This window comes from Camelina sativa, chromosome 15 (assembly GCF_000633955.1).
Source record: "Camelina sativa cultivar DH55 chromosome 15, Cs, whole genome shotgun sequence".
Taxonomy (NCBI): Eukaryota; Viridiplantae; Streptophyta; class Magnoliopsida; order Brassicales; family Brassicaceae; genus Camelina; species Camelina sativa.
The window spans coordinates 17,340,238-17,353,559 of NC_025699.1; the positions used below are offsets into that span (position 1 = coordinate 17,340,238).

The 13,322-nt window shown below is 34.5% G+C and overlaps 2 protein-coding genes and 1 long non-coding RNA gene across 3 annotated transcripts; 1 reads left to right on the forward strand and 2 right to left on the reverse strand.

Annotated features, from left to right (window-relative positions):
• LOC104748551 lies at positions 6,292-6,675 on the reverse strand. The gene has a single exon (XM_010470171.1). It carries the CDS (start codon positions 6,673-6,675, stop codon positions 6,292-6,294), a length of 384 nt encoding a protein of 127 aa, XP_010468473.1.
• On the forward strand, positions 11,291-12,309 carry LOC104747045 (cyclin-dependent kinase inhibitor 5-like). Its single transcript, XM_010468613.2, has 3 exons — positions 11,291-11,777; positions 11,867-11,959; positions 12,042-12,309. The coding sequence occupies exons 1-3, from the start codon at positions 11,386-11,388 to the stop codon at positions 12,109-12,111; spliced, it is 555 nt and encodes a 184-aa protein (XP_010466915.1). The 5' UTR covers positions 11,291-11,385; the 3' UTR covers positions 12,112-12,309.
• LOC104747046 lies at positions 12,788-13,299 on the reverse strand. The gene is made up of 2 exons (XR_761086.2): positions 13,104-13,299; positions 12,788-13,010 (listed from the first exon to the last, which is right to left on the reverse strand). It is a non-coding gene; the product is annotated as an uncharacterized LOC104747046 (long non-coding RNA).

Below are 13,322 nucleotides of genomic sequence, written 5' to 3' on the forward strand. Positions count from 1 at the left end.
AAAAAAAAAAAAAAAAAAAAAAAAAAAAAAAAAAAAAAAAAAAAAAAAAAAAAAAAAATCTACAAGGAATTGAAGATATTCTATCCTCTATATATTAATAGAGAAGCAGATTTTTTCACGCCGCCAGAGAGCTCATAACACTTTTTAGCAAAATAACCTTAAAATTTTTAATTAATTATAGTTCTATGCCATTGTATTTATTTTCAAAACAATTAACTGAATAATAATTAGATATGTCATCATTTTTCACACAAATTTATTAGTAAAGCAAAATTTCACTAAAATTTACTTATAAATATACAAGTCAAAATTATATTGATTTCTTAAAATTAATATAAATATTAATTTCTTAAAATCAATATAAGTAAAATATTCTAAAAAGCTATAAAAACATATCAATTAATATAAAGTTAATAAAAATAAAGAACATATAACTTATTAAACATATAAATTATTAACATAATCATATAAAAACAAAATGTTATATGTTGGTATTATTACCATAATAATTTAAATAACAAGCTTTTAATAGTTATTAAAATGGATTATAAAAAGAAGTATATGGAAGTATATTACCCCTGAAATATCTCTAACTCATTAAAAGAAACTTAATTCCCAATAAATATAGATTTATATATATTCATAAATAACTATAAAAATAACAACAAATTAGAGGATATCATGATGTGTGATTATTTATATATATCTAAGTATGTAAACTAATTAATCTCAACATTTAGTGTGATTATTTATAAAAAATGGAAATATTAATAACCGAATAGGAATATATGTTCTAATTGTATATTCATTTATATGCTACTAAAAATGAATGAGACAATAACCCTTATCATTATAAATAAACTTAGTACCCAAAAAAAATCATAATATATTTAAAATGAGTGATTGTTAGATTATGCAAAATTGTTATAGTTACTCAACAAACCATAAATATAAATTTGATTTTTAAAACACATGAAAATATATATATTGCCATAAATTGTAACATTTTATAAATATTTTCTTTACCATGTTCACGTATTTCACAGGTGAAATGCATTCTTTCACGAATACGTTGATTTTAGAATTTCATTAATTTTTTCATAATGGATTTTTTTTGGTAATAATCTGTTATTTATAGAAAATATTAACAAATAGACTAACTCAAAAGATTTATATAGAATCAAAAATATTAAATCAATAAATTAGATTATCTTCAGAAAATTTAGTTCAGAATCTGATTGTTACCAACATATAATAAAATTGAATAATTAAACAACCGAGTAATTTAGTATATGTTGTTATGGTTACGTAAGAAACATGCAAAATTGTTATGATTACAAAATAAAACATAAGAAAATATGAATTTGATTTTTAAACCACACAAAAGATATGTTGCAATAAATAGTAACATTTTATCAATATTTTCTCTACCAGAAAACCTCTTACACATTCAAAGATTTTTACGGATGAAACATACTTTTTACACAAAAAAAATGCAGCTTTAAATAAATAAATAAACTTAAGTTACATAATATGTTTGACACAAACAGATATTGGTTTAGGATAATAATTTTACTTATAATAATTTTTTTAAAATCGATTTATTCCGTTGTTACCTAGTTAAAATTTATTTGTCATGTATAGGCTTATAGTATTATACATGCTTTGTATAGATTTGCTTGAAGTTTTTTTGCTAAATAGTAGTAACTAGATCAAGGGGGTCACATCCATCAGGGTGAAAGATTCTCTCCTCTGAGACATAATATGTTTGATACAAACAGATATTGGTTTAGGATAATAATTTTACTTATAATAATTTTTTAAAAATTGATTTATTCCGTTGTTACCTAGTTAAAATTTATTTGTGATGTATAGGGTTATAGTATTATACATGCTTTGTATAGATTTGCTTGAAGTTTTTTTGCTAAATAGTAGTAACTGGATCAAGGGGGTCACACCCATCTGAGTGCGTGTGAGGCAGCTACGATGTGATTGGTCCGAGTGTGTGTGTGGGACTCACAACTGATCTTCCGTCGGAACTCGTTTCTCGGGTTCTGTCTTTTTTTTATTGAAATACTTTATTATAAAAACAAAAGAAAAAAATGTTTTTTTAGTATGCGTGTGTGGTAACAGTTTTTTTTTTTTTTTGGCGCCCTGAGAAAAAGGGCGGGAGGACGTGAAGAGTGTTTATTGCAGATCTTTTATTTTATTTTTACTTTTGGCTTTTTTTTTTCACTGATTTTTTGGGGATTCGGTAGCTTCGAGATCTGAGCTGTTTCATGATTGCCGTGAGTCATCGCACGTGTGCCTTCGATCGTTCTACGGTTAAATTAGTTTACCAAGCTGTTTTCTGAAAATATTGTTGAGGTTTTTTATAAAAAAAAAATGTTGTGGTCTTCAAACTGCTAATTTTGTCTTCGTATTTTGGATGAACAAAGATTTGTGATAAGATTTATGAGTATATAGTATTTGTCATCCGTGCCATTGGAAGCGTATAAAAATCATGATTTGTATGAGAAATTGAGAATCATGGACCCTTTTACTGTTTTATATCTTCGATAACAAAATTACAGAGACAAATCATGAGATTACTGCAAGTTTTTGAGGATTTTTATGCAATTCATTTTTGAGGACTTTTATGCAATTCATCTTTCTTACCCATAATGAAATTTTTTTTTTTTTGTCAAACTTTATGTTAACTTTGAAAACTAATTTGTGAGAAGATGAACTGAAAAGCTTCAATTGAACAAAAGAAAAACTGGTCTCTAAATATACCTTGATACAACTGGAAACCGAGAAATAAGCAACTAAGCTAACTGCAACAAAACACGTTCAACGTGTAGCTAGTCTACTCCTATAAACAAGGATGATTTATTCAACAAAGAAAACAACTAGAAACAGAGTAGTCCGAAGCTTTTGGTTTTATTCTTCATTCCCTCCTTTAAACTGGAATGCCTCCTTTCCAGTTTACACTTCCTTAGCGCACACTCCCATCCTGCTCCTAAGCTTCTCAAACACCTCGAGCTTCACAGCTTTCGTCATTATATCCACTATCTGATCTTTCGTTCCGCAGTAGTCGAGTTGAATAGTCCCCTAATTCACCAACTCTCTTAAATAATGAAACCTGACATGAATGTGCTTACTCCTCCCATGTAGCACCGGATTTTTTGACAACTTTATAGTGGAACTATTGTCGCAAAACAGAACTGTCCCTTCCTCTTGTTCGAACCCGATTTCTGACAGAACATTCCTGAGCCAAACTGTTTGACATGCTCCATAGGCTGCTGAAACAAACTTTGCTTCAGTGGTGGACAATGTCACAATCGGTTGTTTCTTAGAAGCCCATGAAACCGCTGCTCCTCCCAACATAAAGACGTATCCGGAGGTACTTTTAAAGTCATCAACATCACCTGCATAATCACTATCCACATAACTGACCAGCTTTTGTTCTCCTCCATACTTGTATTGAATGCCAAACTCTCGTGTTTCCTGAATGTATCTCAGAATTCTCTTCACTGCAGCCATATGCTGCTCATTCGGACTTTCCATATATCTGCTAACCAAATTTACTGAGTAAACTAAATCTGGTCTTGTAGCGGTTAAATACCTGAGACTGCCTACGAGCTGCTTGAATGTCGTAGGATTCACCTCGTCTCCTGCTCCTGCCTTACTCAACTTAAGACCTGGAACCATGGGGTTTTTAACAGCAGTGCAATTCTCCATTCCATACTTTTGTAGAGTTTCTTCTGCATACTTCCTCTGATTTATAAATATCCCCTTCTCATCCTGAACAACCTCCACTCCCAAGAAGTACTTCATTTTTCCTAGGTCCATCATCGAGAACTCACTCATCATTGAGCTCTTAAACTCCTCAAGCATCCTAGTCGAGTTTCCCGTATAAATGAGGTCATCGACATACAGACTTACAATGAGACAGTGCTCTTCTTCCCTCTTAACAAACAGCATGTGCTCACAGTAGCATTTTTCAAAGCCTTCCTTCTGGAAATAACCTTCAATGCGAATATACCAAGCTCTTGGAGCTTGTTTCAGACCGTATAGTGCTTTCTTCAATCTGTAAACCTTCTCTGTTTCTTCGCTAACCTCAAAACCTTTAGGTTGCTCTACGAAGACCGTCTCCATCAATTCTCCGTGTAGGAATGCGCTTTTAACATCTAGTTGGTAAACAGTCCAACCGTTCTCTGGAGCTTTGCTCAGTATTACTCTTATAGTGTCCCATCTAGCAACTGGTGCAAAAACTTCATGAAAATCTACTCCTTCTTTCTGATGATAGCCTTTTGCAACCAGTCTTGCCTTGAACTTATCAATCTCTCCATTCTCGTTGAGTTTGGTTTTGAACACCCATTTTACCCCGATCACCTTAGCTCCTTCTGGTAACTCAACTAGTTCCCAAGTGTTGTTTTCATCTATAGCAGCAATCTCCTTCTCCATTGCTTTTCTCCACACTTCTTCTTGTGTTGCTTCCTCATAGCTCTTAGGATCCTCTATGAAGAGTGCTAGTATCTCTCCTTCTTCTTCTGTCACCAAGAAACCAGCACCTTTAGTGTCAAAATCTTTGAACCACACTGGTCTCTTAATCGCTCTCTTAGATCCTTCTCTGACATGATTTTGAGCTTCTGCGATTGGTTCTGCTTCCTCGACTGGTTCTGCTTCCTCTCTCACTGCATTTTCTTCTTCCCCAGCTTGATTTTCTCCTCCTACATTCTCTTCTCTCACAGTTTCAATCTCAGAATCATCCCAAGCAAGCTTTTTCTCTTCTTGTTTTTCTTCCCAGTCCCAACCTTTACTCTCATCTAAGTGAACATCTCTGCTAATCACCATTTTCTTCGTTGCAGGGTTATAGAGACGATACGCCTTAGATTCTTTGCTCACTCCGAACATAACACACTTAATACTCTTCTCGTCAAGCTTGATACGCCTTTCATATGGTACAAGAGCATAGGCTACGCTCCCAAAAACTCTAAGATGACACACCGATGGCTTTTGGTTGCTCCACTTTTCTTCTGGTGTGATATCTCCTAACACCTTTGACGGACTTCGATTCAGTATGTGAACAGCATATTGAACAGCTTCTGGCCAGAAACGTCTTGGAACCCCCATCTCCAGCATCATACACCGTGTCATGTTTATGACTGTTCTGTTCTTTCTCTCAGTAATCCCGTTCTGTTGCGGTGTGTATGCAGCTGTGAGTTGACACTTGATACCATACTCTCTGAAATACTCATTAAACTCCTTAAAGTTGAATTCTCCTCCCCTGTCAGAGCGTAGACACACCAACAACTCTCCTAGTTCCCTTTCTACACTAGCTTTGAATTCCTTAAAGACTCTAAAGGCATCTGATTTTTCTGACAAGAGATAAGTCCAGCACTTTCTACTGTAATCATCTATGAAATTGATGATGTACCTTTTTCCACTTTTAGAAACTGGAGTGATTTGTCCACACATGTCAGTGTGAACCAATTGGAGACCACGAGTTGACTTCCACAAGCTTTGTTTCGGAATACTTTCTCGATTCTGCTTTCCTCTCATGCATATATCACACACAGCCTCTTCTGCTTCTTGACTCAGCTTTGGTAGTCCAACCACCATATTCTTTTCTGCTAGCGAACTCAAACCTTTGTTGTTGAGATGCCCATATCTTCTGTGCCATAGGTTGTTTGTCTTCTCCATCACCTGCAGACAGCAACCTTCTTGGGATTCCTTTGCACCTTTGACAACAGCAAGGACCATGAACATTCGATTGCTTGACATTGTAGAGTGCATTATCATTCTTTTCTCCTCTTTGTGCCACACTTCACACACTCCATCTTCAATAATGACTCTTAGCCCTTTCTCCTGCAGCTGTCCTACACTAAGGAGATTGTTCTTCAATCCAGGTACATAATAGAAATCAGAGATCACTTGAATCCTTCCATTGATCTCAAGTCGCAGCTTTCCTCTTCTGTCTACAGACATTCTCCTATCATCTCCCAGCTTCACGTTTCTTTGAAAGGTATTGTCAAGCTCAATAAACCACTCCTTTGAACCACACATGTGATTGCTACAACCTGAGTCGAGGAACCAAACCTGTTCCTTTTCGGTTTTGACCTCCTCAATATGTGCCATCAGAAGCAAGTCTTCCTCCATCTCAACGTAATTTGCTTCCTTGTCCCAATCTGGACATTCAGACTTGTAGTGCCCCATTTTTTGACACTTGAAACACTGCACATGTTCTTTGCCACGGCCTCTCCCTGGATAACCTCCTCTGCCTCTTCCTCTGGCTGGGTATCCTCCTCAGCCTCTACCTTTAATCGGTTTCCATTGCTCTTCAATCTTCAGAACTTTCTCCTCTCCATCATGTCTGATCATGTTTTGCTCATGGACCCTTAAGGAACTTTGCAAACCATCTACAGTCATGCCTTTGATATCCTTTGATTCTTCAATTGCACATACTATGTATGTGAATTTTTCAGCAAGAGTTCTGAGAATCTTCTCAACAATCTTTTCATCAGGCATGTCCTCTCCAAGGTTGCGCATATCATTTGCAATCTCCATCACTCGTGCGAAGTATTCTTCTATTGTCTCGCCATACCTCATCTCAAGGACTTCAAAGCTTCTTCTCAGCCTCTGTAGTTGTGCACTTTGTACCATATCATTCCCTTGGTATTTCTTCTTCATCGATTCCCATAACTCCTTTGATGTGTTCTTCTTGAGAATCGTTTTAGAATCGTCTTATCGATTGAGGCGAAGAGATAGTTCTTCACTTTGTGATCTGTCACCGTCTTCTCGGCTATCTTTTCTTGTAACTCGGTTCTTTGTGCTCTTGACAGAACGGTTCCCATTTCCTGACTTGGGATGCCGGTTTCTATCAAATCCCACCATTCCTTTGATCGGATGAAATCTCCATCAACATTGCCCAGTGCTCGTAGTCGCCATCAAACTTTGGTATGATCATCACGTCTTTGTCGCCCATCGTTTCTCTCAGATTAGTAACAAGCTCTGATACCACTTGTTAACTTTGAAAACTAATTTGCGAGAAGATGAACTGAAAAGCTTCAATTGAACAAAAGAAAAACTGGTCTCTAAATAGACTTTGATACAACTGGAAACCGAGAAATAAGCAACTAAGCTAACTGCAACAAAACACGTTCAACGTGTAGCTAGTCTACTCCTATAAACAAGGATGACTTATTCAACAAAGAAAACAACTAGAAACAAAGTAGTCCGAAACTCTTGGTTTTATTTTTCACCTTACCCATAATGAATAACCTCTCGATCTTTGTATATAAAAAAAAAGCACGGGGCGTTGGGACTTGGGAGTCTCTCTACCCTACTCACCACTCGTATATATGTAATGTAATATGTCTCACGTAACGGTAGGATGAATTATCACGATTCATGTTTCAAAAACAATGACTCCTTAAACCAAAAAAAAAAAAGTTACTCCACAAAGCGAATTTTGTAAGATCAATAATGCTCTGTTGTATTTCATCATAAGAACGTACAAGTATTTATACAGAATTGAGTCGGCTATGATAAATCTTATAATCTAGCAAAGATATACATGAATCATATATTTAACATAATCGTCTAATATTTAGTCTTATCCCAATACTCCCCTTCTAGATGGTGCGTGTAGATCATGAACGCCCATCTTGCCAAGTAGATAATGAAATGAATGTGGTGGTAGCGACTTCGTGAGAATGTCAGCCAGCTGCTCCTTAGTCCGCACATGAGGTGTAATAAGCGTGCCATCCATGACCGCATCCCGAACAAAATGACAATCCACCTCTATATGCTTTGTACGTTCGTGGAAAACAGGATTGGCAGCGATATGTATCGCAGCCTGACTATCACAATGCAAGTACATCGGAGCCGTCTGTGCAATGCCGATTGTTTGAAGCAACTCTCTGGTCCATTTCAACTCACTAAGAACCAATGCTCTGATACCATGTAAGATTAATAATGCTCTGTTGTATTTCTTATGAGTCGACTATGATAGATCCTATAATCTAGCAAAGATATACATAAATCATATATTTAACATAATCGCCTAATATTTAGTCTTATCCCAATAGATTTGTGGTTGTCAAAAATAATTCCACAAAATAAAAGATGTAGAAAACCAATGAACTTTTATATTTACATTTTATATACTATAGAAACTATAGCTTTTGGTGAAACAAAATTAAGTTTCTATACCTAGATGTGAGTTTTTATTTATTCATTTATGTTATCTATAGAAAGTGGTTAACGGTTTATTTCTACGGTTCTTCTTAACAAAATTTGATTCTATTAAATCTCATTACCTCGCATAGTATGATTGAACTATGGTTTGAGTTTAATTTTGTCGATTAAAAAATATAGTCTAAACTAGGTTTTGACAAATTACCAACAAGTCAACATTTTCTGAAGGACGACCAATCAAAAAGATAATCTTGAGCTTAATATTACAAAGATAACGGCTGTAAGATGATACATCACTGTAGAAGCAAAACCATTGGAGTATTAAAGAGAATAGGATCAGGATCGGAATCCAATGCTAATAAATCCAAAGCAAATACTATATAGTTACATAAGCAGTGATTCAACCCAATAGCGTTGATTTATAAGACACATGTTTAACTCAAGCAAAACAAATTACCGTCAAATGTATCTGAATACAATTAATGTGTACCTTTTTTTGTCAAATGTGATGAATTTTAATAGAATGGTTGACTCTTTTTTTTTCTTTCTTTTAAAACAATAACCTGCCCGAGATCACGACGTTTGAAAGTCTTCTTTTGTTTTGGATTGTTTGTACAAGTTTAACGTTGTTGACTTGTGTGTACCAAATTAATAAAACAATGAAAATGAATGTTAAATGCAATGCCTTTTGTTATCTTAAACCAAAACATATTTGATTCATATAACACAATGGAAATGGCTTTTACATTTTAGTTTTAGGTGTGGAAAGTTCGTTGTTTAAACATGGATGGTCTACCAAAACAATTAATAGCTTATGATCTTTGTTCCCAAAGAACTTGTTACTTTCGGCACCCTTTTAATTATATTTGCTGCATCAACCACTCATAAATCATACTACTACATAATAGCTGAGGGGTTGAATACGCCTTTTTAAATAAATAAATGAATACTTTATACTTTCCAAAAATAAAAAAGTTGAGAAAAGAAATTAAATGTTTTGAGAACTCAAACTCAGGACTCCTAATATGGTTCAAATTTAATTTTAAACTAGAGTTTTAATTTTAATACATAGAATGAATGGTGCACAAAAAAAAAAAGAAGAATGAATGCGGAAATTACTATACAAAATTCAATTCCAATTAAATAAATGTTAGTTATTATTTTTACAATCAATTTTACACACACAAAAAATCCTTACAAAATTTGTGCCTTTTTTTTTAATAGCGTTACACGAACGGTCGAACCCCAACATGGTGACTAGCTAGGGGAAAAGAGCCATTTCATACCCGTACACACTCCGAAAGTGCGAATTGCTACCTGTACAAATAAGGAGTGCCAATTTATACATGTACCCTAAGATATTTCAAATTTCATACCTATACTCACAAAATTGAGCCAATTTCACAGTACACGTTAACGGATTTAAGTCAACCGTTAGAGATGCTGACTCAGAATCCACGTGTGTATTGACTGCCATCGAAACTGTAAAACGACGTCGTTTTGTTTTCTTCGAAAAAAAATTGTGGAATATCCACACACTGATGGTTCGAACCCACAACCTCATCTGTATTTAGCATAGGACTTAACCAATTTATCCCACAACAATTCTCAAAAGAATCATACAAACTTATTGATATAAACCTAAGGTAGCATCCATCGAAATTGAAAAAAATTGTGGAAATCCGCACCCCATGGGTCGAACCCACGTACTCAAATACAGAGAGCATAGGACTTAACAAACTGATCCCATAACAATACTCGGTCATAACATACAAATTTATCTTTATAACCCTATAAGGTATCTAAGTCTCAATTAAATGAATTTGAATTAGGAGAAAAATAAAAATCCTAGGGTTTTTCTTCTTCTCTCAAATATAACTGATAAATTTAAAAATTTATATTTAAATTATAAATTTATAATTTATAACTGAAAATTAAATATAAATTTATAAATTAAATATAACTGAGAATATATTTATAAATTTAAATTTATAAATTAAATTAAATAAAATTATAAATTATAACTTTATATTTAATTCTCAGTTATAATTGAGAATATATTATAAATGAAATTTAATATAAATTTATAATTTATAACTGAGAATATAAAGATAAATTTGTATAACTGTTATAAATTTATAATTTATAACTGAGAATATAAAGATATATTTAATTTGTATAACTGTTATATTAAATTTATAAATATATTCTCAATTATATTTATTTTATAAATTTATATTTAATTCTCAGTTATAAATTATAAATTTATAATTTAAATATAAATTTATAAATTTTATCAGTTATATTTGAGAGAAGAAGAAGAACGAACCCTAGGATTTTTATTTTTCTCCTAATTCAAATTCATTTAATTGAGACTTAGATACCTTATAGGGTTATAAAGATAAATTTGTGTGTTATAACCGAGTATTGTTATGGGATCAGTTGGTTAAGTCCTATGCTCTCTGTATCTGAGTACGTGGGTTCGACCCATGGGGGTGCGGATTTCCACAGTTTTTTTCAATTTCGATGGATGCTACCTTAGGTTTATATCAATAAGTTTGTATGATTCTTTCGAGAATTGTTGTGGGATAAACTGGTTAAGTCCTATGCTAAACGTAGAAGAGGTTGTGGGTTCGAACCACTAGTGTGAGGATATTTCACAATTATTTTTCGAAGAAAACAAAACGACGTCGTTTTGCATTTTCGATGGCAGTCAATACACATGTGGATTCTGAGTCAGCATCTCTAACGGTTGACTTAAATCCGTTAACTTGGACTGTGAAATTGGCTCAATTTTGTGAGTATAGGAATAAAATTTGAAATGTCTTAGGGTACAGATATAAATTGGCACTCCTTATTTGTACAGGTAGCAATTCGCACTTTCAGAATATGTACGGGTATAAAATGGCCCTTTTCCCAACTAGCTGGCCAAGGCCAACCACTTGAAGATACTCCCCCATTTTTTTTTTTTTTTTAAATTATTTTTTGTTTATTTGGTGAGCTTTAATTATTTTTTGCTTGTTTCAATATTTGATTTAAATAAATAAATATTTCCATCGTCCTTTTTAGTTTTCACTTTTTGTTTTTTTTTTTTCAGATTAAAAAGTCACTTATTTCTTCTTCTTCTTCATTGTTTCCCTCCTCTCTCGCTCTCTCACTCTCGACCGGAACCGGAAGATTCAGTAAATCACCTTCCTGGAGATGGGAAAATACATCAAGAAATCAAAAATCTCCGGAGACCTTTCCGTTAAAGATATCTCTCACCCAACCACTCTAGGTTTCCGTACCAGATCCGCCGCCAAAAACCTCCCCCTCCACCGTCTCCGTTCTCATTCCGACGAAGAAGACTCCTTAAACTACCTCCAGCTCCGGAGCCGCCGTCTCGTGAAGCTTCCATTAGTAGCCAACACCAAGAAACAGCAACGCCTTCTATGTGTCGGTCATGAATGTCAAAAGAGAAACCCTAGGGCTAAAAATGTACCGGCGGAGAAAAATACGGTGGCTCTGGTGACGACGGAGACGGAAGAATATTGTGGTGATAACGAGGGAACGTCTAGGGCAGATAAAGGTTTTGATTTGGAATCTGGAAACAGGTAACTTTAAAAAGCTCTGTTTCTCATTTTAAAGCTCAATTATATATGAAACAGAGATAGATGACCAATTGAGTTTTGGTTCTTCATAGGAGCATCGTTAGAGACTCAGAAGCTATACGAAGTGAGATTGAAGACTTCTTTGCATACGCAGAGCAGCAACAACACAGATTCTTCATTCAAAAGTAGTTTTCTTGATTCTCTTCTTTCTTGAATTGAGTTTTAGAGTTTGGTCTGATTTTGTGGAGTTGTGGTTTTGTTTTGCAGGTACAACTTTGACGTTGTCTCGGACAATCCATTGCCTGGGCGTTACGAATGGGTCAAAGTGATGCCATGAAATGGAGTCGTTTTGGATGTAAAGTTATGTGCTTTAGGAGACATCTGTGTTGGAACAGAGGCGGAGAAGATTGCACACAGACTAACTGTGGGGTTTTTTTTTAGGGTTGGTGTATAACTTGTTAGTCAAGAATAATGTAATGTTAATCTCTTTTATTTTGCAACTAAATAAAGTCTAATTTTACTGGATTAAGTCACACTTCACTGCAAAGTTACTTGAATCAGTATTTGTAAATCTCTCCTTTGTTCTTTAGCTACTACGTACTTACAATGAAGGTCTGAGTTTGTGGTTCTCCATCAGTGTTACTTTACAAGTCATAAACTTTGGCTTCAAGTTGCAAAAGAAGCTAACACCTCTGAGCAAAAACCTTAGTCGCAGGTTTTATCTCTATCTTCTTTATTGATACTTTACTCTCATTGGCCTTTTCACATGTGGGTAATTGTACCAATCCCTCTGTCACACAGACACAGGTTGCAGTAAAATGCTTCGTTTAGATTTCAACTCTCTCTCTCTCTCTCTCTCTCTCTCTCTCTCTCTTCTTAATTGCCACTGCACTCACTGTCTCGCTTTCTGGAATTATTTCTTCAAAAGTCTAAGTTAACACCTTTCATGCTAAAGATTAGGTTTCTTGGTTTATGTAAATATTTTCACCTCTTTGGATCTTTAGCTCATCGGATGAATCAAAAAAATTTAATAATGATGTCTATTGTTATTGCTACAAAGGGTTTAAGACCACTGTGTTATGTCTGATACTAAATTCACATGATCATTTACACCTCTGAAGAATCAAAACCGTCTTGGTTTTGTCACCTTTTAAACACATGAACAATATTTACTGATCAAGCCCTGTTTCAACTCCGATGGTTCAGCATTTTGGTTTGTATAATTTGTGAGCAAAACTGCAAAAGCAAGTCATAGGATGGTTAGAATGATTTCATACTCGTCGATAATAGTTGTCTTTAGTAAATACGGAGCCTGTAATATTACAGTACCTGTCATGTTCTCTTTCAAACTTCACCACACAAGCTTCACGGAGTTGCAGGTCCTGTACCCAACCTTTGCTTCGTTTCTGACATTTCAACTTCATATACACCTTTGGTTTCAGAAGTTTTACTGTCTTCCATGGCCATCCTCCTTATGTTAGCCTGTTGGATTGCTAGCACCTCATATCTGCAAAATAATATCCAAATCCCAATCATATTTCCATGAAC

What these genes read in the sequence shown, in the direction of transcription:
- LOC104747045 (XM_010468613.2), top strand. Translation starts at nt 11,386, where the DNA reads ATGGGAAAATACATCAAGAAATCAAAAATCTCCGGAGACCTTTCCGTT. An exon ending in GATTTGGAATCTGGAAACAG is followed by an intron (nt 11,778 to 11,866) that starts GTAACTTTAAAA and finishes GGTTCTTCATAG; the next exon opens with GAGCATCGTTAGAGACTCAG. An exon ending in CACAGATTCTTCATTCAAAA is followed by an intron (nt 11,960 to 12,041) that starts GTAGTTTTCTTG and finishes TTTGTTTTGCAG; the next exon opens with GTACAACTTTGACGTTGTCT.
- LOC104748551 (XM_010470171.1), bottom strand. Translation starts at nt 6,675, where the DNA reads ATGAAGAAGAAATACCAAGGGAATGATATGGTACAAAGTGCACAACTA.